At 48.1% G+C, this 26,971-nt stretch overlaps 1 protein-coding gene across 4 annotated transcripts in view; it reads left to right on the top strand.

Moving 5' to 3' along the window:
* Positions 1-26,971, top strand: part of Slco2a1 (solute carrier organic anion transporter family member 2A1) — a 79,126-nt gene that overhangs the window by 30,267 nt on the left and 21,888 nt on the right. For all 4 annotated transcript variants that reach the window (XR_009592338.1, XM_060385414.1, XM_060385412.1 and 1 more), the window contains exons 2-6: positions 6,354-6,491; positions 7,876-8,038; positions 23,976-24,203; positions 25,156-25,254; positions 26,297-26,433. Coding sequence is in view for 3 of the 4 variants with exons in the window: in XM_060385414.1 (XP_060241397.1) it covers positions 6,354-6,491; positions 7,876-8,038; positions 23,976-24,203; positions 25,156-25,254; positions 26,297-26,433 (765 nt within the window). In the remaining variant the exon portion in view is untranslated. The remainder of the gene's footprint in view (positions 1-6,353; positions 6,492-7,875; positions 8,039-23,975; positions 24,204-25,155; positions 25,255-26,296; positions 26,434-26,971) is intronic.

Here is a 26,971-nt window from a genome sequence, read left to right as displayed (position 1 = left end):
TTAAACATAAACTCTACCTGTATAAATATCACTGCTGTAAAAATGTAGACAATTTTGACCACATCAGAAAGTCCCTGTATACACAGTTGCAAATCTTTAACTTTTGTAGTTTGGGTTTCAAATACGTAAGAGCAACTCTGAGTGAATGAGGGCGACAGCTGAACCATGCTTACAAATCATAGCCACGTCAGAGGGGAATTTTGCAAATGATCAAGACTGGCCATTGCGATGAACCTGCAGCCCACTGAGGGCCGAACATTCCAGGCCATAGGTCAACTGCGGCCTTTTACAGACGTGATGCTCACTTGCCAGCTCTGAACCAGGCATTGCTTCAAGCACTGGGAGACTGTTTGTTCTGAAAATCTCCAGCCATCTTTTCCCCCTGGAAGTCTAAAGCCTGTTGGGGAACTATCAATGAGCAAGAGATCATCTGTGCCATACAGTCTAAGGAAGCAAGACGCGCCTAGAAATGAATGAAAGTATAGCAAGGAGATGGAAAGCCATTGATAGTAGTAATCTTTGTGGTGCAAATTTTCTTTTCTTTATCTTTCTGTGGAGCATTTTGGAGAGTTTTTGCGTTTGTTAAGTGGAGTGGAATGGAACACCTAGCTTTTTATAGATACTGGGTCAGGGTTCTGCCTAAAGAACTTGCCTTTAAAGCACAAGGGCCCAAACCTTCAAAAACCAAGATGGCTGCCCTAAGCAAAGTTAGAGGGAGGCTGTAACCCAGCTCAGCAAGGCCTCCCTACTCCACTGTCGTCCACATGTACCCTCAAACCACGTCCCCTTCAAGACATGGCTTACACTATTTTGTACTGGCTGGTAATCATTTCTTCCTCTCCTTCTGGCTATGAGTGGGTATTTGGTAAGTCTGAGCAGATGAGGACAAGGTCTCCCGGTTCTGTCCTCATGAAATAGTATGCAGGGCCAGGTGTCTGGGACCCTGGAAGTGGCCCTCCCAGCAAGCTTTGTCAAACCCATCCTCCTCCCATTTTCTCCTCCCATTATGGCCATACATCTCATCTGTCTCCAACTGCTGTATCCCCTGGGACATCGGGCTCAGACCCATATCAGCACCTCTGCAGGACATCCACAAAATACCCAGGCTAGTCATAGCTGCAGTGACCAACGCTGATGTGATCTTGGTGAGGTCAGAGGCCCTCACTATGGCCCAGGGCTGAAGATGCAGAATTCCAGGACTTACTGGAAATAGCAAAGGCGTATCTTTCAGGAAAGGCTTTGAGGCAGTTTCTCTCCCACCATCCCCATCTTCCTCTCTGGAGACAGCAGAGGAAGCTGGTAGGGATTACTCACTGCTGCACATTATATGTTACTAATTAAAGCGAAGTCTTCTGTAGATGCTCAGAAACTAAAGTATACTAACCCTGAACCCACAGTCCTTCCTTCCCACACCACACTTCTCTTGGGCTCCCCTTTTCACCGATGGCTTGCCTCCTTGGCTTCTGGCCTTTCTTCCATTTAGAGTCAATGACAGCTGAATTTCTGTGGGAGTCTCTGATCTGGTCCCTTCTCATATATCCTGTGAGACTTCCCTGGCCTGGCCTAAGTTCAGCCCTAATGGCTTTCCTCCGTCTTCTGCTAGACGCTATCATCACTAGCGTGTAACAAGCCTTCAAGGTACCTCTGTGTGAAAGTCATCAGTAAGGTTCTGGGATTTGAGGAAGCAACCTTGAACTTGACATACAACTGAGCCTCACCCCGGTAAGAGGGATACTGAAGGTCAGGAGCAAAGTTCTAGATAACGAACCAGAAGGTTCCACGGAAACGGTGAGCAAAGGTGGGGATGCTGATCACCTGTAAGAGGTGATCATGATGGTGTTTGAGGAGCAAGATGTACTCAGCAGGGTTTGGAGGTGTACCTGCTCCCAACCCCCACAACCCTGGTGCTGAATGACAGAGCAAACCCAAACTCAGTGCTTCAAACAATAGCAACTTTAGTTTGTTGTCACATAGGCTATCTGCACAGGGCTCTTCAAGGTATAGTTGCTCATTTCTGGTTTGCTTGGCATCGAAGGCTGGGACTAGAATCATCTAAGGGAATGCTCAGTAGCCTGCCTGGCAGTTGACACCAGCAGAGGACTGAACAATCTAGACAGATAACGTACTCGTATTTAGGTGCTGGCCTCAGACACCACAGCTTCATGGTGGCTCTGCTTCCACTGGAAGCAAGCACCTTGCTGACCCATATTCAAGTGGCGAGAACACGTACCCATCCCTTGATGGCATCGTTGTCACACTGCAAGAGGTGTGCGTGGGTGGAGATGCCGATGTGGCTATCTTTGTGAAATGTGATCAACCTCATCAGTATCTCCTACCCACACACACCTCTTCCCCAGCTCAGGGGCTTCCCTTTCATTCCCCCAACTTCTCTTTTCTATATAAATCTGACATTTCAGGCACATGCTGTCTTGGTCCTCAACTTTTCTGTTGGTCTGCTTACCTTCTCCTTCTCCTCCTCCTCCTTCTCTTCTTCCTCCTCTTCTTTTTCCTCTTCCTCCTCCTTCATCCTAACTCTTCTCCTCCTCCTTCTCATCATCATTATTATTATCTTTTCTTCATCTCTTGCTGCTCCCTCCCCCCTTGTGGCCTGGTTCAAGCTGAACCCTTCCAGATGCCTTTGGCTGAACTCTCCCTCATATCTACAATAAAATCCTTCTCCTCCACCATACCCTGGAGTGTCATGTCCTCATTTTCACTCAGGCAGCAGTTTGGGCTTAGATGATATTTCTGTATAGCAGACTTGCTTTCATTTGCTTTTAAAAAGTTCTCCTTGGGGTAGTAAGATGGAAGATTTGGAGGGGCAGACAAGAGACCCCAGAGACTTTATTATAGTATTCCAGGGTAGGAATAGTTAAGGCCCGAGCTAAGGTATACATCTGAAGATGATGAAGAGACTCAGGTATGAGAGACACCAACAAGAGATCACAGGGTCTGGCAACAGAGTTGGACATAGGTAAGGGGTCATGTAGGAAGAACCCTGGTTTCTTACTTGGGAAACTAAAAGTGGTAGGAGTATGGTGGTTTGAATGAGAATTCCCACCCCCCCCCCACTCCCCATTGGCTCATGTCTTTGAGTGCTTGGTCCACAGCTGGTGGAACTGTTTGGGAAGGATTAGGAGGTGTGGCCTTGTTGGAGCGGGTGTGTCACTGAGAGTGGCTTTGAGGTCTCCAAAGTTCCTAATTAGTTCCCTATCTCTCAGATGTAGACTTTCAGCTACTGCTCCAGTGTCATGCCTAACCGCGTGCTGTTCTTCTTCTCACCATAATGGTCATGGAGTCTACCACCCTCTAGAACCATGAGCCCCAAATCAAATGCTTTCTTTTAGAGTTGCCTCGTTCATGGTGTCTCTTCACAGCAATAGAAAAGTAACTAAGTCAGGGAGTGAAAGAAAAAAGAAGTCTGTGGGAAAGACAGTACATCACAGTTGGGGAAGTGACTGGCATGAGGAGTCTGGGATATACAGGTGGACATGCGCAATAGACAGTAGAATAAACCTGAGTGCAGAGTTTTAGGGAAACGATCTTGAAGAGGGACCAAGATTTGACTTGGGGGATGGTCAGGAGAATGCACAAAACAGAATGAATGTCCAGAAAAGGACCTCAGGCAATTTTAGGGGGCATTAACCTTCGAGAGATGATCAGAGAAGGATGTTCTAGTGAGGCATTACATATTAGATTGTGTCTTCTTTCCTGAGTCTGGCCTGACCCAGGGGAGAGTCCAAGATTAAGTGTGGTTTTGATGTCTTGTATTCATGAACAATGCCCAAACTGTCTAATCCCACTATCTTCAGTACCATCTCCTACACCAACTCCTTCACTTTGCTCTCACTTTTGCCATCAGCATTACCTGTATTTCTGTCAATACTTTCACCATCAGCAATATCAATACCATCTTTTTTATCCCATCTTCACTAATAGTTTCTGTCCTAATTAGCATCAACTTGACATAGCCTAGACTCGTCTCTTGAAAAAAAAGTCTCGGTTGAGTAAGTGTCTTGATGGAGTTCATCTGTGGGCATGACTATGAGGGATTGTCTTGATTGTGAATTAGTATTGGAGATCTCAGTCCACCCTGGGAAGGTCATCCTGGGCTGTGTAAGAAAACTAGCTCTAAAAGTCTGAGAAGCCCAGCAAGCAATGTTCCTCATGCTTTCTGCTTCAAATCCCTATTTGAGTTTCTGCAACGGCCTCAATTTCTCCATCTTGGAAAAAAAACCGGGACAAAAATAATTCTCAAAAAAATATTTTATCATGAAATATTAAGAAGAGTTCAGGTAATGAAAGGAAACACAGGAGGGGCTTTCTAGGCAGTGGGACTGAAGAGGTGTCTCTGGCGCAAGGTAGCCTCTCTGCTGCCTCTGGTGAGGAGGAAGCTGGTTGCTGGGGCTCAGAGAGAGGCAGCAGTTTGGAGAGGTGTCTGCTTTCTTGAGAGCTATATGGCCTTCTTGGATTTGGAGGCCATGAACACAGATGGGCATCTGTACAGAGTACACAGTTCCAGACTCTGTTGAAGAAGCCTCAAGCTGGCCTTGCCAAGGCTCTGTTCTAACAGCTGGGAAATTCCATGGGTTGGAGTGAGAGCCCAGCAGAGAGGCTGGCTTAGTTTTGGAGGGAAAGTAAAATGAAGATGGAGTCTCGTTTGCTTCTCTCAGACAGCAGCCTTTCGATTCAGGGTGTTGAAAAGACCCTGCTGTTTGAGGTTGCAGTCCTCCATTCAAAATTCGGCCTTAAGGTGCAGGACTCCCTCTCCCCAGCAGGGCCTCCTACTCTGCCTGACTTCATCTGGAGAGCGTCTTTAGACATGGATGCCCCTAACCACAATTGACACAGCTCCCTGCTAGCTCTCCCCTAATGATAATTAGATACTATACTATATGATAATTAGCTACTGTGTTCCTAATTGCTGTTTAATGCAAATCAAGCATCCTTAAAGTGCCTAGTTTTAACCAATTATGTACACCTATCTTTGGAGCCCCCACCCACTCCCCAAGGAGTATGTAGCCTTTGTTCTCTGGAATTAAAGTTGAACTATCTCCATAAAGTGGTTCCCAGAGTGATCTCCATCCTGCTCACGGCCTTCCAAGCTCTGTGCCTCAACTTCTGCTCCTCCTGCCTTCACAGGCTGGTGGCTAACAGCACCTGCCCCCCCCTCCCCTGGGAAGAAGAAGACCACTTCAGAGAATAATTTTGGCAGAGTATGAAACATCACCTACCCTACCCTTCCCTGGAGGGAAAACATGACCCAACAGAAACCTTCCAAACACCGCTTAAGGATGTGGGACTTGTGGCTTGGTACCTGTTCGTGCAACAGCTGAAATGGCAGGAGGGCTCAGCCTGGAGCTGAGGACACCATCAAATTCTTCTTCCATGTTCCATGATGTTATTTGTCTACCCCTGTCAAGTATGGGACTCCCACTTACTCAGTACACACAGGACAAAGCATGTGAGGTCAGGTGGGACTCAGTGACAGGTAACCCATGGACCTGTGTCCAAGGCCTTGACTATCTATCTAGAGCGGAACATGTCCAGTCACAAATGTTCTTGGTGAGAGGTCAAGATAGCCCTGTTAGAAGCTTGGTATGACAGAATGAGCATATTCATTTGATTAGGTGGCTGGAGGACTCTGTCAGACCACCTTCCTGGAGACACAAGAGGTGGGCCTTGGAGGATGGAGGACAGGACTAGTGGAGCACTCCAAACTGAAGGTTCCCTGTTATCACTGAGAATAGTCCAGATGGAATAGCGGATGACCTTTAGCCCTCTCGGGACACAGGAGGAAGCCCAAAGAGCAGTTCACGGTATACTGTGATATGGTTAGGGAGGAACCCAAGGTGGCAAAGGCCCTTGCTGCTTGTTTAAGTCAGGACTTTTCTTGGGGATGGCATTCTCCATGGTTTTAATGAGCTCTGTGTGACAACAGAGGCAGCTCATTAGGTGGAGTGCTTGCCTGCTATGCACAAAACCTTGGGTTCGATTCCCCAGCACCACGTGAAAACAAAGTGCGGTAGCACTGGCCTGTGAGCTCAGCACAGAGTAGAGGCAGGAGGATCAGAAGTTCATCCTCAGCCTCACGTTGAGTTTGAAGCCAACTTGGGAGACCTGAGACAGGGTCTCAAAAAAAAATCTGGTAAACCTAGGAACGGTTAGCGCTTTTGAAATGTTTTCCAAGGAAGAGAACCTGTGGCGCCTGATAGAGTTTTACCCTCAGAACCATCCAGTGATGTGTTTTTGTGGGGAGACAGTCCCAGCTGCCCCAGACGCCCTGGATGGAAGGCCGGGCAGGCACCTGGGCCACAGTACAGAGAGCTCACAGGGCTGTCATCTGTTACCAGGTGTTCGTGCTGTGCCATGGCCTCCTGCAGCTCTGCCAGCTCCTTTACAGCGCCTACTTCAAGAGCAGCCTCACCACAATCGAGAAGCGCTTTGGGCTCTCCAGTTCTTCCTCGGGTCTCATTTCCAGCTTGAATGAGGTGAGCGAGGTGGGGGGTGGGGTGGGGTAGTCTTTATTTTTTAAAACAAAATTGATTGCATTTGTTTATTTTATGTGCAAGTGTTTTGCCTGCCTATATGTATGTATACTGTGTGCATGTTTGGTGCCTGAGGAAGCCTGGAGAGGGCACTGGATCTCCTGGAACTGGACTTATGGATGGTTGCGAACCACTACGCTGGGAACTGGACCTAGGTCTTCTGCAAGAGCAACAAGCGATCTTAAGTGCTGAGCCGTCATTCCAGCCCTGGGGGGGAGGCTCTTGACCATCCTTCAATGTGTGCACCATCCTAACCACGGGCTCCGAGAGGAACATAACAGGGGCTGGGCTTACATCCTAGTGCAGAATAGCTCCCCTAAATTTTTGTCTTTGACTTGTTATTGTCCTCACAGACAACAGACAGCAAGGAAACAAACCTTTGACATTCATGTCACTGTAGCCTTGTCCTGGCCCTTGTATGAATCAAAAGTCACCCACAGTTCTTGATGAGTCCAGAGACATCCTCTGGATTCTTTTCCCATGTGTCCTAGGCCCCTCTACTAAACAGATGAGATCTGGCATGTCCGGTAGATCCTCTCTTACAGCACTCAAGAGGATCCAAAGCTATGACCTCGCACATCTGAACTTTGATCTGCATCACTGAATGCTTAAAAGGAAACTGTGGTCCAGGAACAAATAAAGTTTGTACACTGCTGTTAGCAGTGTGTGAATGTGTGTATGGGGCCAGAGGTGTGTAAAGAGCCCAGCCTGGTGCAGGAGTGGGGGAGGCCATCTGAGTGTGTGGTGTGTACAGACCTTCAGACAGAAGCTCCAATCTCAAAGCCGTCCTGGGCCCAGGTGATATGAAAGGGCACAGGCCGCCTATGGCAGTTCAAGGGCAGGTGGAGGCGCTCGAACAAGTGGCTTGGCCTTGGAAAGCAGCTGTCCTATTTTCCACTCTGACGTGACATTGAGGGATAAACAGGCAAGGTGGGTGGGAGCCCTAGAGCCCTGTCCTAAGTGTCCAACTCCAGCCCTGAGGCCCCTTTGGTTTTGAGACGTGGAAGAGCAGCGTGTGCTGTCAATGGGCTTTATGTCAGATTCCAAATGTTCACCACCACCAAGAAGATATGGCTGTTCTCGGGCACTCTGAGGGTGATAGGTGAGGCTGGAAGTCCGCTTCTTGGCTAGAACAACTGCAGTTTTGAGGTCTGCTAAAAAATAAAAAAAGCTTGGGAGCAATACCCAATACCCAAGCAAGTTCAGGGACCCCACCAATAATGGACAGTCCCTTCCCTGACTATTCTCCCTGGGTGAAATATGGTCTCCTCTGGGCTAGGGGAGGGTAGGACCTGGGTCTCATTTGATCCCTTGTTTCCCTTTGCAGATCAGCAATGCTACCCTCATCATCTTTGTCAGCTACTTTGGCAGCCGGGTGAACCGCCCCCGGATGATCGGCATAGGGGGCCTCCTCCTGGCTGTAGGTGCCTTCGTCCTCACCCTCCCACACTTCCTGTCGGAGCCCTATCAGTACACCTCGACCGATGCTGGTGAGTGACCCCGGCTCCTGCCCTGAGGAACTGAGGCAGGGCGAGCATGGCACAGGATTGATGAGTGCTCAGGCGCTCGGGGTTTCCGCTCTGGGTCATGCTTCTCTCCTCTCCCTTCAGAGGCCGCCCTTGGCTTTAGAGGTTCAGTTGCCCTCCAGACCACATCTGAAGTACAGAACCTGTTGAAACACACAGAAGTGTGAAGTGGCCCAGCTACTTGGTTCCCGGTTTGTTGAGGATGTGCCTGCCAGCCTCTCCCCATGACCCCTTGTGCTTTGTGCCCGGATCAGTCTAAACTCCACCTGCCTGGAACCAGAGTCCACAGAGGCTTAGCAGAAAGACGGGCAAAGTGTGGAACGTGATGGCGTTTGGGGGTTTTCTTGATGTTCTGTGACTGTTACGTCAATTTTACATTAAATCACATAGTGTTTAATGTTTTACATTAAATCACATAGTGTTTAATGTTTTACATTAAATCACATAGTCGTTGATGTCCAGACATTAACTAGTAGTGTGCAAAGAAAAGTCATAATTTGAGAACTTATGTAACTTCTCCTGGAAACATGAACAATCATCTGTCCACTCCACATAAGGCACTATGGCAACCTAAAGAGATGACTCTATTTAACACTTGCTTTAATGAGCCAATAAGTTTATTTGGGTTACCTACAGGAGCTTGGGTAAGGGATTATAGGAGCATAGGTAACTCAAAGGCAGCCATGTCATCAAAAGGCACAGTCCATCATGGGTAAGGACTCAGAAAAACTTATCCTCAGAGCCTCTTTACAACTTGCAGGCAATTCCGTCAGATCCTCTCCTCTTCCCCTACTACTGATTCCTGCTTTGTACGACCTTGGGGGAAGCTTTGTAAATCTTGTAATTTTTATGAACTTCTGAGCCTTCCAAGTTTCTATAGCTCTCTTAGTTTTAAGAGCTCCCGCTCTTTCTTCCTCTAACCTGAAGGGAATGTTTCAGTTGGGAGGAAATGGCTACCTAGTAGGTCTTCACACTTGAAGGTGTTCAGATACTGTCTCTTGGCCCAAGTAGCTAAGCGGGAAGGGGTTCCTCTGTCCTGACCCTCAGATAAGGGCTCTTTCTGTGACTCAAACTTCTGCTTTTTTTATTGGGAGGTCTGGTGGCAGGATGAAATAGACATGTATGTGGTTAAGCGTGGTAATAATTAATGCTGAAGTATCTAGAAAAAGGTAACTTTTCCTTTTTACTTTTTAATTATTCTAATTAGCATATATTGGTTATGCATAATAGGTTTCGTTATGATATTTTATACATGTACATGATTATTTTGGTTATATTCACTTTATTTCTTCTACTCTTGCTCTTCCTCTTCCTTTTCTCAACTAGTTCCCCCTTCTGTTTTCATTTGTGTGTATGTGTGAGCGTATTTTCTTAGAGTTGATTAAAAGAGTGTGAGGGTTTATTTATAAGCACATAGGCACCTTACCCATGGCTTCATCACTGGAGAAAATGCTCCTCTCTCTCCCCTATCAACCCATTAACTAATTATAAATTGTTATTGTTTTAAATTGTTGAGATTTCATACAAATTCCAGACAGTTCTTCGTTGAGTATAAACTTCACACATATTCCCTCCCAGTCTCTAGATCATCACACATACTCTTTTAACAGAATACATGTCACTTCCAGAACAAAAACAGATTTTAATTTTGACAAAATCCAATTTTTTTTTTCCTTATTTTTCTCTCCCATGACTCATTCTTCTGGTACCGCACTTAAGACCTCTGCTTGATCCCAGGAGAGAGAGAGAGAGAGAGAGAGAGAGAGAGAGAGATTTTCTACGCACATTCTCAGGGTGTTTCTGTTTTTTATAGTTACATGTAGACTTATGGTCTGGTTTGAGTTAACCGTTTATAAGTGCTCAAGTTTTTCCTTTTGTGCAGGAATGTCATGTTTTTTTTTCAGCCCAATTTGTTACAAAAAGAAAAAAGTCTTTTTTCACCATACCATAATTTTGTAACATTCTGACAGATAAATTGTCTTGGGCTAAGGCTGCAGCTCAGTGGTAGAGAGTTGGCCCCAAATTCACAGGAGCCAGAGCTCTGCCACCAGCAGAGAAGAAAGTCTGCCCTGTCTGTGGCTTCATCTCTGGACTTCCTTTCCCACCCCACTGATCTAGGTGTCACTGCTGCCACTACTGCAGTCCCTCCCTCCCTAGTGTTTTAGTCAGTTTTGTTCTTTTTTTTTTTTTTTTCTATATAAACTTCGAGATCTAGTTGTTTATATTCAAAAGAAAATACCCTTCTGGAATTTTAAGTGGGATCGCATTAAATCCATAGACCTCTTTGCACGCCTGTTGTGGGCGATCCTCTCAAAACCCTTAAACAGTGTGGCTCACCACTGCCCTTGCGTTTCACACTGATTTATGACTGAAAAAGCTCTCGGCTGCTAAGCGTCTTTATTCTCCAGGAGAGCGTAGCCCCTGAATGCCTTAGTGCCCGTTGTCCATCATTGCTGCCCAGTGCTGTGGACACACCTGGCTAACTTATCTGCAGTGCTCAGCGCCTACTGATATTTACCAGCAAAGTGTTCGCTGTTATTTGGGGGCCTTTCACCTGCTTTGTTGCTTCTCTTTTCCTAGGCTATATCCTCTGTTGTTACTTTGATGAGCCCTGGGGTGATAAAATCTCTGTCAGAAAAGACCTTAATTTCACCCTTGCTCTTGAATTATTTAGCTGCAAATAACTATTAATAGTTATTCCTGCTCAGGACTTTGAAGACAGCACACCTTTGTCTTTTCGCATTCCTTGCTGGACCTTCTTCGTCTGTCTAATTATCAGCCCTCATTTTTAGGCATCCTGGTTTGATTCTCTCTAGTTGCACTTACAATTTCTTTGTGTGTGTGTGTGTGTGTGTTGCTACCATAATATGTTTGAATGTGGGCTAATCTGTGCCTGTATGGGAGTTCAGGTATGGATTTTGGGGTTTTTTGTTTTGTTTTGTTGGTTTTTTTGTTTGTTTGTTTTTTTAATAAGACCAAATTTTTCATTTAATTCTAAAAACTTGTCAGCCAAAAACGCTCCTGATTTTCTTCATCCTTCCCTCTGGAACTTTTATGTAAATATGCATGTCAGTCATCTGCCATCTCTTAGCCTCACTTTAGTTTTCAACTCTTTGTCCTTCTATACCGTATTCTTAGTGGTTTCCTTAAAGCATGCCTTCCTGTTCTGTGAGTCTCTCTCTAGCTTTTTAAATCAGAATCACTGTGAGTCCTCTCTTTGTATGCTCTATAATGTGACTGTGGAGCAAACTGTGGTAGGATTTATCCCCCCTGTGTAAATTATGTGTGGTCAGATTGAGGGTAGATCTGCAATGGTGTAGTATTTTACATCCTCGTGTGGACTCAGCACTCCAGGGTCATCACTGCTTTGGAGATAACTTCAGCTCAGGATGAATTTGCCTTTGTCTTGGGAGAAGCAGGACGTGGTCATGGCCTCATGATAAACAGCATCGAGGAGCCCCATCTGCAAATGCTCATCCTTAGTTCTCGGCAGGCAGTAAAGCTGTATGTTGTCTCCGGAGGGTAAATGGGCCATCCGGGAACATGCTGGGCAAGTAACTGATTCGTGTTTGCTTGACTCTCAGGCTCTTCTAAAAGTAGACTTAAGTTCCAGAGAGAATCATTCAGAATGGCAGCAGAAATCTCACTGTGGGTTGTAAGGCCTGTGCTGGAGATAGGTAGTTGGGAGAGGGATAGTTTGGGGTAGGGGGGAGAGTGGGGTACCAGGGAGAATTAGGAGCAGGGAGGTCTACCGATGAAGTGTCTGCAACACTCTTTCTGTCACTCACTGTCGCTCTTTCCAGGTGCTCTGGTCATTTTCATAGGCGTGCGGCAGTTCTGGACTGCTCAAAGGTTGAGCCTTGCCTTGGGAGAGCCAAGGATGAAGACAGATCCAAGCCCACGGGTTCTGCCCTGTCCTTTCTTCCCTCCATCTAGACGAGGCATTGGAGCCCAGTTCTGGTGGAGAGTCAGGACTCGACCTCTTTGATGCATGAAGACAGGGCTAATGAGATCAGCAAGGGAGCCAGGAGCGCTGGGGCCAGGCTGAGGGGAGGGCACCTTGCCAGACACCACACACCATGGCCTACTCAGTCAGGCTGGTCGGCTCCCCGCGGCCTGGGCCCACAGCCCGTGGCATTTGCCTTGCACAATGTAGCCATGGGAAGGGAGCCACTCCGCTCCTTATTAGGGATGGCTGTTCAGATTGAGTTGGGATTTACCACAAAGCCCCCAGATTACAGGGAGCCCAATCTTAACCCTGGCTCGTATCATCTGAGGGACGGTGGGAAGGGTTTCTAGAAAGACCACAGCTTGCCTGACAGGGAGAGAATGGACTGGTTTGTTATTGCGCGTCCTGCCTGTGCAAACTCTGCAACAATAGAATGACGTCTGCTTTGACTGGGAGTCAAACAACAGCTGGAAGTGTTCAAGGATAGACTGACTACCTTCGGGCAGCTTTCTGGTGCCAGACAATAAAAGAAGGAGGACCTTGGCCTAGGAATCTCATCTGTGCGCTTTAGTCGGGCTGTGTACCAGGTGCCGAGGCAGTGTTGAAGTTTGCTGCGTTAATACGTTCAGATAAAAATATTTACCGGGTCTCACTTCATGGGGAAAAAAAAGGCTGATTGTGAGTCCACTTCAAACAGATTCCTGTGGGAACTTCAGCTTTGAATTATGTAAGGTCGTGGGGCGGGGAGTGGGAGGGGAACGTATTTCATTAGATGTGACACCCAAATGGCGGTGTGTCTGAGCTGTCTTCTGGAGCCAGGCAGTCCTCCGGCCGAGACTGGATGTCGAGGCTCTCTGATGGCGTGGCCTTGGGCCATTTCCTCCCTGCCTTGAGTCTCAGTACCTCAGGAGGGTCTAAAAGAGAGACACCTCCCCGATAAGGCTCTGGTGGCTGCAGAGGCACTTAGCCCAGTGGCTGGCACAGGCGGCGACTGTGAAGTGGTGGCTATTGTTCGGGTGGAAAGGGCTTATAGGACTCTGAGAACATGGGTAGGTAGCCCCTTGGAATCCCCAGTGAGAACACACATGAGTGCTTTGGCAAGCACTTTGCTGTGGGCTGGATAGCGTGGGAGAACCCGCAGGGGATCTCTAGTCTTAGCCCTAGGTCCTCCATGGCACCCTCATTCCGGCATGGGCCCCTCTGGGTGAGAGCTCGGGTTGCTGTTCTGACAAGTTCCCAGAGCATACCGAATGGGGTTTGATGCGGACCCTCTTAGAGTCACGGTGTAGGGAAGGAGAGATCCTCACATTGGTAGATGAAACATGGGCTTTGATGCTCAAATCCCACCTCTGCGGCTCCCTTGCCAACTCTCCTTACGGGAGGTCCTCTGCCCTTCTGAACCTTATATGTAAAGTGGGAGCAACAATCCCTTCTCACTCAGCGTGTCCTCAGAATAAAATCTATCGTGGATGTAAAGAGCGTGGCTCGCAGTGGCTGCTGGGGACATTTCTGTTTGCTTCCCCTCGCTGTCGCATTTGGAATCTGTTATTGATCGCTATCTGCCCCACTCTTCTCTTCGTGAGTATTTGCTGATTTCTTCCCACCTTGGAACAAAGCTGCTCCAGAAATGACCATGGGAAATGAAGAGGAACTATGATTTTCAGAGGGGGGAAAAATTAAAGAAAGGCTGACCTTTGTGGGAAATCACGAAGACTTTCAACAACTAATTGCCAATTTAAAAGAGTCCACGCAGACATTTATGGATGTTTAGACTTTCCAAATGTCAGTGGGGTCCGGAAATGTGCCTTGGAGCCTTTAGAGGCTAGCTACCCAGCCAAAGCCTCCATCCAAGCTCACGTCTAGAAGGTGCAGAGAAGCTTTTGTAGATGGGAAACAGGCCCGCATGAGAGCAGCTCTCCCAGGAGAGAAGAGAAGGAGCTTTTTGAAACCAGTGCTTTGAGGGACTAGGTTTAACCCTGTGAAAGATTCAGTTTGTCCATTCAGAAGTCAGTCTGGCAGATAATGGTGGGGTGGGGGGAGGAGGCAGGAAGTTTCTTGGAGGCTAAGCAGGAAATGGGGATCGGAAGTTGTATTTTGGGAGCAATCAAGAAAACAAAGGGAAGAGTCCCTTCCTATCCCTTTATAGCTGAGGCTGCTGGTCCCTATCCTGTACTCTCTATGGTGTCCTTAGGAAGGCGATAATAGCAAAGCATGGAAAGTGGAGCCTCAGGATGCAGTGGGACTTCAACTCTTTCTTGTGCAACTCACACAACCTCCAGAGCCAAATCCATCCCCTAAACCCATAAGCCACGAAGGGCCAGGCCACAGAATCACCCTGGAACGTGAGCTCAGGTGGCTCTGTGGTAAAAACCCAGCTGTGGCATGAAATGGAGATGATGCCAGAAGCCATCGGGGAAATGAGGGGTGCACAGCGTGTGGGCGGCCCGAGTGCGCCTGTAACACGTAGGGTATGTGCAGGGCAGACCATCTCTACACGCAGGAAGTTGAATGAGGTAGGGGAGACGCTGAGCATGAGGAAGCTGGTGCATGTGGAGACGGGTATCGGAGGCAGCAGCGTGTGGGCGCAGGGGTGAAGCTATGGAGGTGGGGAGATTGTGAGGAGGTGGGAGTATACAGGAAGGAGGAAGTACGGTGAAATGGAGGACTCATATATAGGAGGAATCGTGTGGGTGGGGATACAGGTTGAGCATGCATGTGAGGGGAAGTAGGTGGGTGGAAATTGGCTGGAGGGTTGAGGTAGGGTATATGTAAAGGATGGAGGGGAAGCGTGTACTGGGGTGAATGCGTGGGTAGTTGGGGTGAAAGTTGCACAGGCTGGCTAATTGGAACTGTTTAACCTGTTTAATTTGGGGGGGGGGGGAAGGAAGAAAAAAACCAAGCAAACACAAAACACATGGCCACTATTAATTCAACTAAAAGTAAAACATCCCTGAACAGATGAGCAGAACAAAACCAGATGAGGTTTGATGCAGACCCTCTTAAAGTCATGGCGTAGGAAAGCATAGAAGTGAACCTGGAGAAAGGACAGCCTGCTCCTGGCTGCTGTGTCGAGTCTCAGGGGAGGGTCAGAACTTCAAAGGTTGTGGAGCAAGCGTTCCCACTGCAGCGGAATGATAGGCAGCCCCTCTCAAGGCGGCAGCTGTCAGCCGTCGACCTACTCTGTCCGCTCTCTGTCTGGTTCTTTGAGAGTGTGTTTTGTGGGCAAGTCAGGTGAATTGAATACATGACTCATTCTCCTGGGCCTCCAGCAGGAGGCTGAGTGTGGCTCCCCTCCACCTTCTGGCCCTTGGGAACTGCGCTGTCATTTTTCTTGTTCAGCGATGAGGCCAGGGGGCAGGCCGGCTACAAGCGTCTGGGAGACAAGCTCCTTCCTGCTCCTCCGTCGACTCACTCTTCCTGGATGGTTGGTGGACTCTGTTTAAGTCCTATCCGGGGCGGGGGAAAGGTCTCCTTAAGAGTTGTCATTCATGGCAGATAAAAAAGGCTGCTTGCTATTCTAGTGGCTTTGGACATCCTAGGAAGCAGTTCCTGTCCCCTTGTGGAATGTGGTTTTAAGAAACCATTGTCCATCACTATAGGAGACAGTGGGCTCCTGAGGACCCAGGGAATCAGGAAGGCGCTATCTACTTTTCTTGCTGCCCTTGGTGAGAATGGGGCTGCTGACTGTACCCAGACAGCCTCCTGTGACCCAAAGACTTGACACAGACTCCCCAGGAACACCTAGGCAGTGAATGCCCTGAGAATTGGGGGTCAACTTTTCTTTCTCCCATGACCAGGGGACTTTTAAGAGCTCCAAGCTTGTGCTGTCCACAATCAGAGAAGATGGGAACTCAGGCATTGAAAGAGGGAAAAGACCACAACAGGCAACTAACTGACCCACATACAAGGACCTCGCAAATATCCCCTTTCTGTCTTCTTCCTAGTCTGGGGTAGGAGTAAGAAGAAAGATGAATAGGAGAAACCCCCTCTCCTCCCAGATACCCACCCTTCAAGAGCTCTGCTCATGTCTGGTTTGAGCTTTGTGTCTCAGGAGCTTTGATTGTTGCAAGTTTTTAGTGGCTGAAGTGTTTGAAAGCCATGTCAGACCGAGGGCAGACATTTTTGTTCAAGAGCCGGGTAGCGAATATTTCTGGCTTGCCAACCCTTGAGTCTCTATGAAGCTGTTCAGCATGTTATAGGGACACTGGGGGAGAAGAGACAAGTGTCTAGGTGTCTGCTAAAATCCTCTTTGGCACAAACAGGATGGGGATCAAATCTTACCCTACTTAGTAGTTTCCCAAGCCCTACACTGTAAAAGGAACTTTTATCTGCCTGTTTCAGTTGCTGTCTTGGAGGCTTCCTGCCTCCTTCTGCTAACCTAGGCCTAGTCCGGGAAGCTTCTAGCCTCTGTACAATCTAACCTAGGCCTAGAATGTTTTCAGCCTCTGAGACCTACTGCTTAGTAGGGGCACACTTTCTTGTTCTTACTGAGCTCTGGCATGGCTGGTTCAGCTCAGCTGTTCTGGCTCCAACTCCTCTCCCCACTGACTTATTCAGTCAGGTCCTGAATTGCTCCACTTGACCTCAAACAAACACCAGAAACCTGCTCTAATCTCCTGGCTCCTTCTCATTCCCTGGCTCATTCGGCCTTCACTACACTAGATGGTTCTCCTACCCTTAGAGCTGAACTCCCAGGGTATGAATTCCCCCAGGTTGCCTTGATGTGCTGGCCATGAATCATGAGGACAGGCCTTTCTCTCCCAAGTGACCCTTTTCCTTAGATCTCCCAGTAGTTCTGTGGGTTCTAGTCTGCATCCAGCCCAAGCCTGTTAGTCCCCAGCTGCAGGAACAGCCGTCCCAGAGCTGAGCTAAGCTTCTGTCTTTTCAGCGGCAGCATCCTCACACAACCTCAGAAAATAAGGCAGCCGGACTTCAGGGTCTCCCCAGGAAAAAGACAGAGAAGCCTCTACTCTGGACCTGAAGGTCCTAAAGCAAGCTTAAATTGTGAGTGTATGATCAAAAAAACCAGAAACTCAACCCCGCAGATTTTTATTTTATTTATTTATTTTTTTGAGACAGGCTTTTTCTGTGTACTTTTGGCTGGAGCTGTCCTGGAACTCACTCTGTAGACCAGGCTGGCCCCAGACTCAGAGATCCACTTCCCTCTGCCTCCTAAGTGCTAGGCCTTACCTTTTCCCTATTTGCTGTCTAGGGGAAGCCATGCCTTGTATTTTATCCCCATAAGATTCACTTTCTTTGGTTGGAGCCCTTCTTTTTATCCTTGGGTCTAACTTTTTTTTTTTTTTTTTTTTTTAATTTTCAGCCTTCAGAATATTCTGTTTTCCCTTCTCCTGGCCCTACAGCATTCCTGTCATTCTTAGACTTGCCAGCCGTGTCCCGGAAGACATAGCACACAGAGCGATAGGCACACGGCCCCTTTCCCTCAGGTGTGCAGTAGCTGATTCCTCACGAGGACTCTCCAGATATGGTTCCCCAGCTTGCCTAGCAGATATGACAGACTCTGTCAACAGGCTGCCTCCAGCCAAGCCAGGCCATGGCTTCTGCTGGCTAAAGAGCTCTCACTAACAAGGAAAATGTGGGGTGGGGTGGGGGATGTATGAATGCCTTTTGATGAACTGGTATTGGCTCTTCTAACAGTTCTGGGTTTTCTTCAAAGAGCTCCCAGCAGGCTGGGGGATAAAACTGTGAGCACTAAGTTCTATTTCACAACCAGTGAAAGGTGCTGGTGGAAGGCCCATCCCTTTAAAATGGTAAATGCAGTGCTGTAAGCTGTCATCTTTTTTTTCCCCCCTCTCCTAGCCACGAAAGAAATGAGCCTGATACTCGGGGGTACCAGCTCCTATGCACTGGCAAAGGGCAATGAGGAGGCAGGAGAGGGAGACCCAGGCCAGCAGCAGTGCGGCTCGTGATTTCGTTAAGTCCTGCACACAGCAAGCCTGTCGTCTCGTGCCCGGTAGAAGTAGCATGGTCTAGGTCTCTTGTAGGACAAAGGAAGAGTGTTACAGTCTCAGGACACACACACACCCACACACACGCACACACCACCACCACCACCACCACCACCAGCACACTCCTCTTTCCCTGTGCAGGTATAAACCCATCCCAGCACACACATCACTTCCGCCTGTGATCTCTCTGTTGGAAACCACCACTGGTCTTGTCTCTCATCACTGGCCCCGGGCCCCACGTTTCTAAAAGCCTGAGTAACTTTGCCTGCCAGTGGGCTTTTCCCTTATCCATTTGACTCTCTCCAAGTGACTCGTCGTTTTGAATGGAGAGTGGTGTTATTGGAAGACCTTTCTGTCCCAGATTATGTTACACTAATTATTTTTTTTTATAATATAAAGTTTTCTGAACAAAGAGAACACAAAGAGCTGGCGGATGGAATGAGACTGAATACAATAAAAACATTGTATGAAGTTCCCAAAAAATCACCACGATAGTGTGTTAAAATATGTTTTTATTTGTGATGGCACACAGCACCTGCATATACTTACACGGTATCTGGCATTTCACACCTGCGTGTGTACTGATCGGATCAGAATGACTGACATATCTCTATCATGTTAGCCACTTATGATTTCTTTATGTTGGGAACACATCAGCCCTGCCTCACCCCTGCCTGGGTCCCTGGGTCACATCCTAGGAAAGCTGATTTCCTGACACAAAAATCTCCTGAATTGCAAAACCACTGAGGGGTCCAGAAAATCAGAACTGGAATTTTGCAGATATTAAAACTCAGGGTGAGTCAGAAGGTTGACTCCTGTGCTGCCGGAGTGGGGCTGGGTGACCCCAGGAGAAGTGAGGCCAGCCTGTTTTCAGTTAACATTGCCCGGTCCTGTAAGAATTAATGGAACCAGGCCTCCTGTGTCCTACTGGGGTTAAGGAATGTGCTGTAATGAACTTGTGCCTTCCAGGAGCCTGCGCTGGAGAAGGCAGGAAATAGGCTAGCATCCTGTTAATGAAGATTTTCCTCCCCACTAAGGGCCACTGCAGTGTGGGGACAGACAGTCTTGGGTGGGCAGATGGATTTCAGAGAAGTTCTGTAGTGGCTGCAGAGAATGCCATTTTTCTGGTCTCACTATAGGACTTTCATTATTTTTAAAACTTTTTTGGGGGCAGATACAGCGACACACACCTTCAATCCCAGCACTCAGGAGGCAGAGGCAGGCAGATCTCTGTGAGTTTGAAGCCAGCCTGGTCTACACAGTGAGTTCCAGGACAGCCAGAGCTATATAGTAAAGGCTCTGACCCCCACCCCCCAAATGTGGGACTGGAGAGATGGCTCAGTGATTGAGAGGGCTTGTTCTTGAAGAGGATCAAGTTTCAGTTCCCACCACCTACATGGTGGCTCATAACCATTTGAAACTCCAGTTTCAGGGAATCTTCTGCTTCCCAAGGGTACCAGACACACATGGTTAATACACACACACACACACACACACACACACGCAGGCAGAACATAAATATATACATAAAATAAATACAATAAAAATAAAGTACATACATGTGAAACAAATAGATCTATAAAACATTTTTAATTTGTGTGTGAGGTGTACGCATATAAGTGTGTTTGTATGTATGTTCATGTGTGCACATGTGCACGTACATACATTTGTGTGGAAGCCAGCAGTCAATGTTAGATGTTCTCTCCATACTCTTAACTGTATGTCTTTTTAGACAGCCTCTCTCACTGAACCCGGAGCTCACCTATTTGATGAGGCTGTTTGCCAGTGAGTTCCAGGAATTGGCCTGCCTCTGCCTCCTCAGTGGTTGGATTTCCTGCTGTGGGTGCATGCTGCCCTGCCTGACATTCTCTCTCTGTGTGCTGATGATCTGAACTGAGGTCTGCATGCCGGCATGGCCATCCCTTTACTGACTGGGCCGTGTCCTTAATCACAGTGAGCAGCCAGGGAAGGCTCTGAAAGTCCCCAGGTCTGTGACTTGAGACATGATGACATACATGTTGATCCTGTACATGGGCTCAAACCTCTGGGAAAAAAAAGCTGAGAACCCTGCTGCAGGGAGGAAAGGAGGGGGGGGCCTCCAGCCCAGAAAACCAACGACATACTCTGTCATTCATGTCTCTGTTGAAAACCCGCCTGTAAGGATGGTTCCCTCCAGAGCCTGTGCTTTGCCTCTTCAGTAAGCTATCTGTAACGCCCCTCCTTCACGCTGTTTTGTTTTGTTTTGTTTTTGAAGAAAAGAGCTTAATGGTCTAAAAATCTAAGACCCTATTCTCACCGGGGTGTGATGGTCAGAGACACCCACTTACACGGGCTCCCTGGCTTGTTCCCAAGTCCCCACATAAGGATCCAACTGATGTCAACTGCCCCATGGGGCAGGGAGCAACAGATTTTCTCAGCACATCCTACCCACTGCTTTCCTCTGTTCCTTCAGGCTCCGCAGTTCAGTGCTTACCACCCCCAAGATAGCCAGCTGCTGCTCCTCTGAGCTGGTGCCCAGGGTGCCATCACACTGAGCCCCTCACATTGGCTCTGGAGATCAAATTCAGGTCTTCGTGTTTATGAGGTCAAGCACTTTATGAACTGAGCCGTTTCCTCAGCTCTAACTACCATCCCCTTTCACAAGGGTCTCCGCTGGAACAGGCTTGAGCCCCATTCAGGGCTGGCATTGGGAAAGGCATGTTCTCCAGGGAGCTCCTGAATCAGTGTGGGAAACAGAATGAAGCCACTGAGCATTTGGAAACTTGAATGTTGTTGGAGCCAACTGATAATTTTTTTTCAAACATATTTTGAATAAGAGGCATTTCTGACCAGCACACTGACATTTTTAAACTTAATAATAGTGAAACAATCCCCAGAGACTTCGGCTGCTGAACACTTCATTAGGTGAAACTTCATGGGGATATTTGTGGCTTTGGCACACTACGCATTATGCCACATGAAGACTTAATAAGGCAGTCGATGTTTTTATGATCTTTGATGACCGTTAAATGTCTCACAAAAAAGTGCTTTTGCCAGCCAAGGCAGCAACAATGTTCTCATAAATGTGAGTTTAGTCGAATAATGAGGATGAACAAAATCAGGAAGTAGAATAAACTCTGTTCTCTGCTTCTTTTGTTTCCCCCAGAGAGTTCCTCAAGTCGTTGTCATTGGCCCTCTCCCATCCCCACCTCTAATTCCCTTCATCCTCCTACTGCAGTCCGACCCTGGGTATGTTTTCAACCATGGAGCCCTGCAAGCCCTGACCCTCCTTTCACAGCAGCAGCTTTGCCTGTTTGAGCTCTAGGCAGTTCTGGCTGAGGGACTTCCTACCCCTCCCTCAGAGCTTTTGGAGCCCAGGCCTTAGTTCACCCAGCAAATTTATTGCATTGGCCTGTCAGGGTCTTCGCCCATCTGGGAGTGTCCTTGGGGTACAATGCAGGCCCCCTCCCAAGGCACTCTAGACCACTTGCAGTAGCGGCATCACATACCTACTGAGTGCCGAGCTACACCCTGACTTCCCACTATGCTGCCATCTTGGTTCAGAGGCTTCTTTCCCCAGGAAACTTGTTCCAAGCCCCTCCCCACCCCTAACTCTGAGTTTTCTGACTTCACCATTTACCCTTTGCTCCTTGTCCTACTGTGTGCTTGACAGTATTTTTTTTTCAATTGTGGTGAAAAACGTAACATGAAATTTACCATTCTACCATTGTAAGATGCATGCATGTTGGTGACGCTAAGGGCAGCCATCACGGCCATCATCTCCAGAACATTCTTATCTGAATTCATTATGCACAATGGCTTCATTCCTTTCTTCCCCAGCCTTTGGCAAACCCCATTGCACCCTCTGTCTTTATGAGTTTGACTGCTTTAGAAGCCTCCTATCATTGGAGTCAGATGGGACTTGCCATTTTGTATTTGGCTTCTTTCACTTAGCACAGTGTCCTCAAGGCTCATCTGTATTAGCATATAGCAGAATTTGTTTCCTTTTTAGGCTGAACAATATCCTTTTGAATAAACCATGGATGGCTTATTTGCTGGGTTGTTTCTTTGTCTTGGTTTTCACCAACAATGATACCACAAATATGGGAACATGAAGATCTCTTCCAGGGCAGTGGTGGCACATGCCTTTGATCCCAGCACTGGGGAGAGACAGAGGCAGGCAGTTCTCTGAGTTCAAGGCCAGCTTTGTTTATAGAGTGGGTTTCAAAACAGCCAGGGCTACACAGAGAGACTCTATCTTGAAAACAAAAGCAAAACAAAACAAAACAGCAACAACAACAAAATCCTCTGCTTCTAATTATTTTGATTATTATGGGAATTGTTGGGTCATATGGTGATGCTGTTTTTGATTTTAGAACCCGTCTTGCAGACTGGCTGCACCATTTCACATGCTTCACCAGCCATGCACAAGGGTCTCTCTGTCTCTGTGTCCTCACCAGCATTTGCTGTTTTCCGGCTTTTTGATGACAGCCATCCTGTGGGATGTTAAGTGATATCTCATCTTGGTTCTGATTTGGTGAAGCAATACCGTGATTGCCTTTTTAACAACCCCGGGGGCCAAGGCGGGTCGAAAAATGTGTAAGGGCTAGGCCTGTGTCCCTCTGTCACTTGCACAGAGAAGGCCCTTTGACAGAGAGACTAAAGAGGAAGAGGCAGGTACCACCTACACTGCTGTTCTGAAGATGGCCTCCCCGATCAAGATGTGGGCCTCCAGTGGCCAAGCTGGGCACGGGGGACAACTCTTCACACCTCTTTTGTGACATTATCATTGGATTTAAGATGGCCTTTAAACTATTCTTGAATAGGCAATGGGCACAAAAGGACACTCACTAAAGGTGGCCAAGGAGAGAGCCCCTTTGCTGGAAGTTTACAAATGGGTCTCATATAGACCCTGCACTGAGAACAGGCAGTGATAGGGTGAGGCCAGATGAGGCCTGCATGGAAGAGGAATAGGGGCAGCAGGGATGGCGAGCTGCTGTCCCATCCCCACCATCTATTCCACGGCCCTCACTTTTCCTCTCCTGGGGACTCTGGGGCCCCTAGCTCAGGGCCATACATCTGGGAACATCATGGGTAGGAATTAAACCGACTCCATTAGTGTTAGTGAAAACCCCACAGAAGGAGATTGGTGACGTCAGTGATTTCCATTGGCCAGAATAAGGCAGGAATAAAAGGAAACTGGAAAAGGTTCCTCTAACCCCTCAAGGCCTTGGAAAGCTGACAATGCTGATTGTTTGGTTCGGGCCAAATTGAAAACAGAGGCATGGAAGCAGCTGCCAGGCTTGGCACGGGCTACAGCCACAAGAACCACAGCATCCAAAGGCCATCCTGGGATGGCTAGAGCCCTCCAAGAAAGACCTCCAGGTGCAGCCTAGCCCTCTGATCTGTAATATAAGAGGGTCTCCAAATCCCCTTGTTCTCAGAGTCTGTGACTCTTCATATGATCCCAGCCAAATGCAGAGAAGCTTAAGAGTTTACGATTCTGGGGAGCTGCCCAGGTGTGGTCAGGTCACTAATACCTTTGGCAGCAAGTCCTTCGATGTGATGTGGTTCTGGGGTTGTGAAGAAGTTAAGGACCAGGGGGGTCAAGACTTAGGGCGGACCAGAGCCAAGGCTGGTGGAGACATGCATGGTCTTTTGAGGAGAAGAACTCAGCATTTGACTGGATCCCCTCTTCTAGATGGGTGGGCGCTTTCTTCCAGTGCTGCAGTGCTGATCCGCCATGCTCAGCCGGTTGCCAGCACCAGCAGAGGAAGAGAGTGCTCCTTGTCCTTCCTGGGCAGAGCTGCTCCTGTTGCAGGGACCGCAGCCTGCCTTACTCTCACCTCGGTGTCTGTGGCCCCTTCTCCCAACCAAGGAGAGGACTATTCCTCAAGGGCCATACCCTCCTTTCCTATCCCCTGGCCCTCCTTTCCCTCCCGCTGGGATTGGGAGAAAGGATGGGAGACCCGGTGGTGGTGACCAGTGCGCATGCTCATTGCAGGAAACAGCAGCCACTCTCCAACCAACCTCTGTCAGAAGCACTTGCCCGACCTGCTCCCCAGTAAGTGCCACAGCACCGTGCCAGACACGCAAAAGGAGACCAGCAGCATGTGGGGCCTGATGGTGATTGCTCAGCTGCTGGCCGGCGTGGGGACAGTGCCCATTCAGCCATTTGGGATCTCCTATGTGGACGACTTTGCAGAGCCCACCAACTCGCCTCTGTATATCTGTGAGTCCTGAGCTTCTGCAGGGCTGTGAGGGGTGGAGAGCCAGGACCTGATAGGGCACCTGCTGGAGCTCTTGGGGCTGAAATTGGGTCTTATGTTCGTCATGGTCATTGTCGAAGACCTGTTGTGAATGCCAGCTCAGCTTCCTTCCAATTGTATAGACCTCAAGTGGCTAATCTAGATCCCCAGGCTCTTACTGGAGGACAGAACTAAGGTTCTTTGCGTGTGCATGTGCACACACAGAGGTTATATGAGCTGATGTAGATCACCATTCAGCCCTGTTTTGAGCCTTTGACATCATGGCAGGACATTGTGTTCTACCAAGTTCACAACAAAAATTATGTAATGCTTTAGGTAAGCTTAAATTTTGTCTGAGCCACATTCACAGCCATCCTGGATCCCCTGTGGCCTATGAGCCATGGGTTAGACACTCTGTCGATCCCCAACAGATTAGCCAGTTCTCCAGGCTCCTGCTGGGTGGTAACACCAATTCTCTGAGCTGTGGACACGCTGCCATGTGTGAAGCAGGTAGCAGATGGTCACCTGGTGCCCAATGCCTTCCCTTATAAAAAGCCACATGGAGCTTTCTCATGTCACGGACTGCATCTGTGACTCCACAAGCATTTGCCAGAGCCGCCAGCACCATATACGCAGGGAGCTCCATCTGTAACACACCCTGGACTGGCATTCTTAAAGATACTGTGGAGGCAGGTTCGTTCCAGGCCAGCGGATATCTCTGGCAGGTGCTAGAGGAGCAGCAGTCTTGGCTCTGCAAACCTTGGCATCTGGCCCTTATCCACAGGAGATGTAACAGGTGTGGGCTTCAGGGGGTGTCATAAGCATGGGCTCCTTATTCCCAGGGGACAGTTTGGGAATCTCCCTCAGTTTAGAAGACTAGGGCTGCTGAACTTCTTCACTGCCCCTCAACCTTTCATCCCTTGCTTCAATTTCCAGCCATCTTATTTGCCATCGCTGTGTTTGGACCGGCTTTCGGGTACCTGCTGGGCTCAGTCATGCTGAGAATCTTCGTGGACTTTGGAAGAGTGGACACTGGTGGGTATGCGGAGGACACTCATTCTAATCACCCTTTTCCTGGTGTTTCTGACTTATCTTCTCCCTCTTGGATGCCTGAAGAGACCAGCAATGGAGCTATCAGTCCACATGGGACAATGCCCAGGGGTGCCAGTCACTGAGTGACTGGAAACCATTCTGCCACTTTCTTCCTCCTTCTGTGTCCATGTTTGATATCAAGAAACACAATGGAGGCTTCTAGATAGAGTGTGGGGCAGATTTTCAGGGGAACATTTCTGTTTTGGAGGCCAGGCAACCCACCTTGTTGACAGCTATATCTTCAGGCTCCTAAGAATCATGGGACCTCCTTTCTTAGGAACCCTGAAAAGTAGGATATGATAGAGCTCAGTGGTTAAGGGTACAAGTACAAGTGGTTAAGGGTACAAGTTGAAAAGAGGAAGACAAGGCAGACAGTCCTGATGAGACCTGATAGGCTAGAGTCAGCTGGAAGGGGAGGAGGACCTCCCCTATCAGTGGACTAGGGGAAGGGACACGGGAGGAGAAGAGGGAGAGAGGGAACAGTTGGGAGGGATTGAGGGAGGGGGCTACAGCCAGGATACAAAGTGAATAAATTGTAATACATTTTAAAAATTAAAAAAGAAAATGACTAATGGACAGGGATTTGGTTTCCTGGAGGAAGTCAGATGTGTGTAACTCCTATTCCACAGACACACTAGAGGAGCCAGTAGGATAATGGAGTAAAGTGTATAGTGCAAGAACCATGTCAGCCCTCTGGTTCATTTCAGACCAGATCATTTCACCCATTATTGCTGCCAAGAGCTAGAGAGGAAACACAGTGAGGGGAGGTCTGGGGATTTTTCTAGTGTTTGCCTTTCTGTGCAGTGGCTGGGGTGCTCTGGGAAGACCAGAAGGGCCTAGAGAGGGAGTGCTGTACTGATTCAGGATCCTACATCATGACGTGTCTTGTCACCATCGTGGGAAGAAAGTCAGTGAAACACCCCCTGAACCAGACTAGATCACACATTCAACCCACAGACACTTTGACCCTTTGTCTTCTTTTCAGCCTCAGTGAACTTGAGCCCAGGGGACCCTCGATGGATCGGAGCCTGGTGGCTGGGCCTGCTCATTTCCTCAGGCCTCTTGATTGTCACTTCTTTGCCCTTTTTTTTCTTTCCTCAAGCAATGCCCAGAGGAGCAGAGGTGAGTTTCCAAGAGCCCACAATGCTGTGGATGTAGCCACTTAAGCAAAAAACACAGGGCTGGAAAATAGCAACCCTGTGAAACTCAGCAAACTGAGAAAAATGAAAACAAGTCTCAGGGATTATCAGAGAGACTGCAGTGTTCTCTTACCATTCTGTCACCTCAAAGACCAGAAGGGCTTCAGGGAACAGAGTTTGGAAATCCTTGAGTTGACCTAAGCTGGGCTAAAGAGTTGTGAAACAATCTGAAATGAACAATGGGATGGGGAGATAGGGAAATAACTCAGTCCATAAAGTGTCTGCTGTGTGAACATGAGGGCCTGAGCTCACAACCTCATTGAAAGAGAAAGAAAGAGAGAGAGAGAGTGAGAGAGAAAGAAAGAAAGAAAGAAAGAAAGAAAGGAAAGAAAAGAGAAGAGAAAAGGAAAGGAAAGCCAAGCATGGTGATGTGTAATTGCAATTCCAGTGCTGGGGAAACAGAAATGAAAGTATTCCCTGGTGCTTACTAGCCAGCCAGTCAATGTGAAGAGCTCCAGGTC

This window comes from Meriones unguiculatus, chromosome 6 (assembly GCF_030254825.1).
Source record: "Meriones unguiculatus strain TT.TT164.6M chromosome 6, Bangor_MerUng_6.1, whole genome shotgun sequence".
Taxonomy (NCBI): domain Eukaryota; kingdom Metazoa; phylum Chordata; class Mammalia; order Rodentia; family Muridae; genus Meriones; species Meriones unguiculatus.
This window is presented reverse-complemented; position numbering and strand designations above follow the sequence as displayed.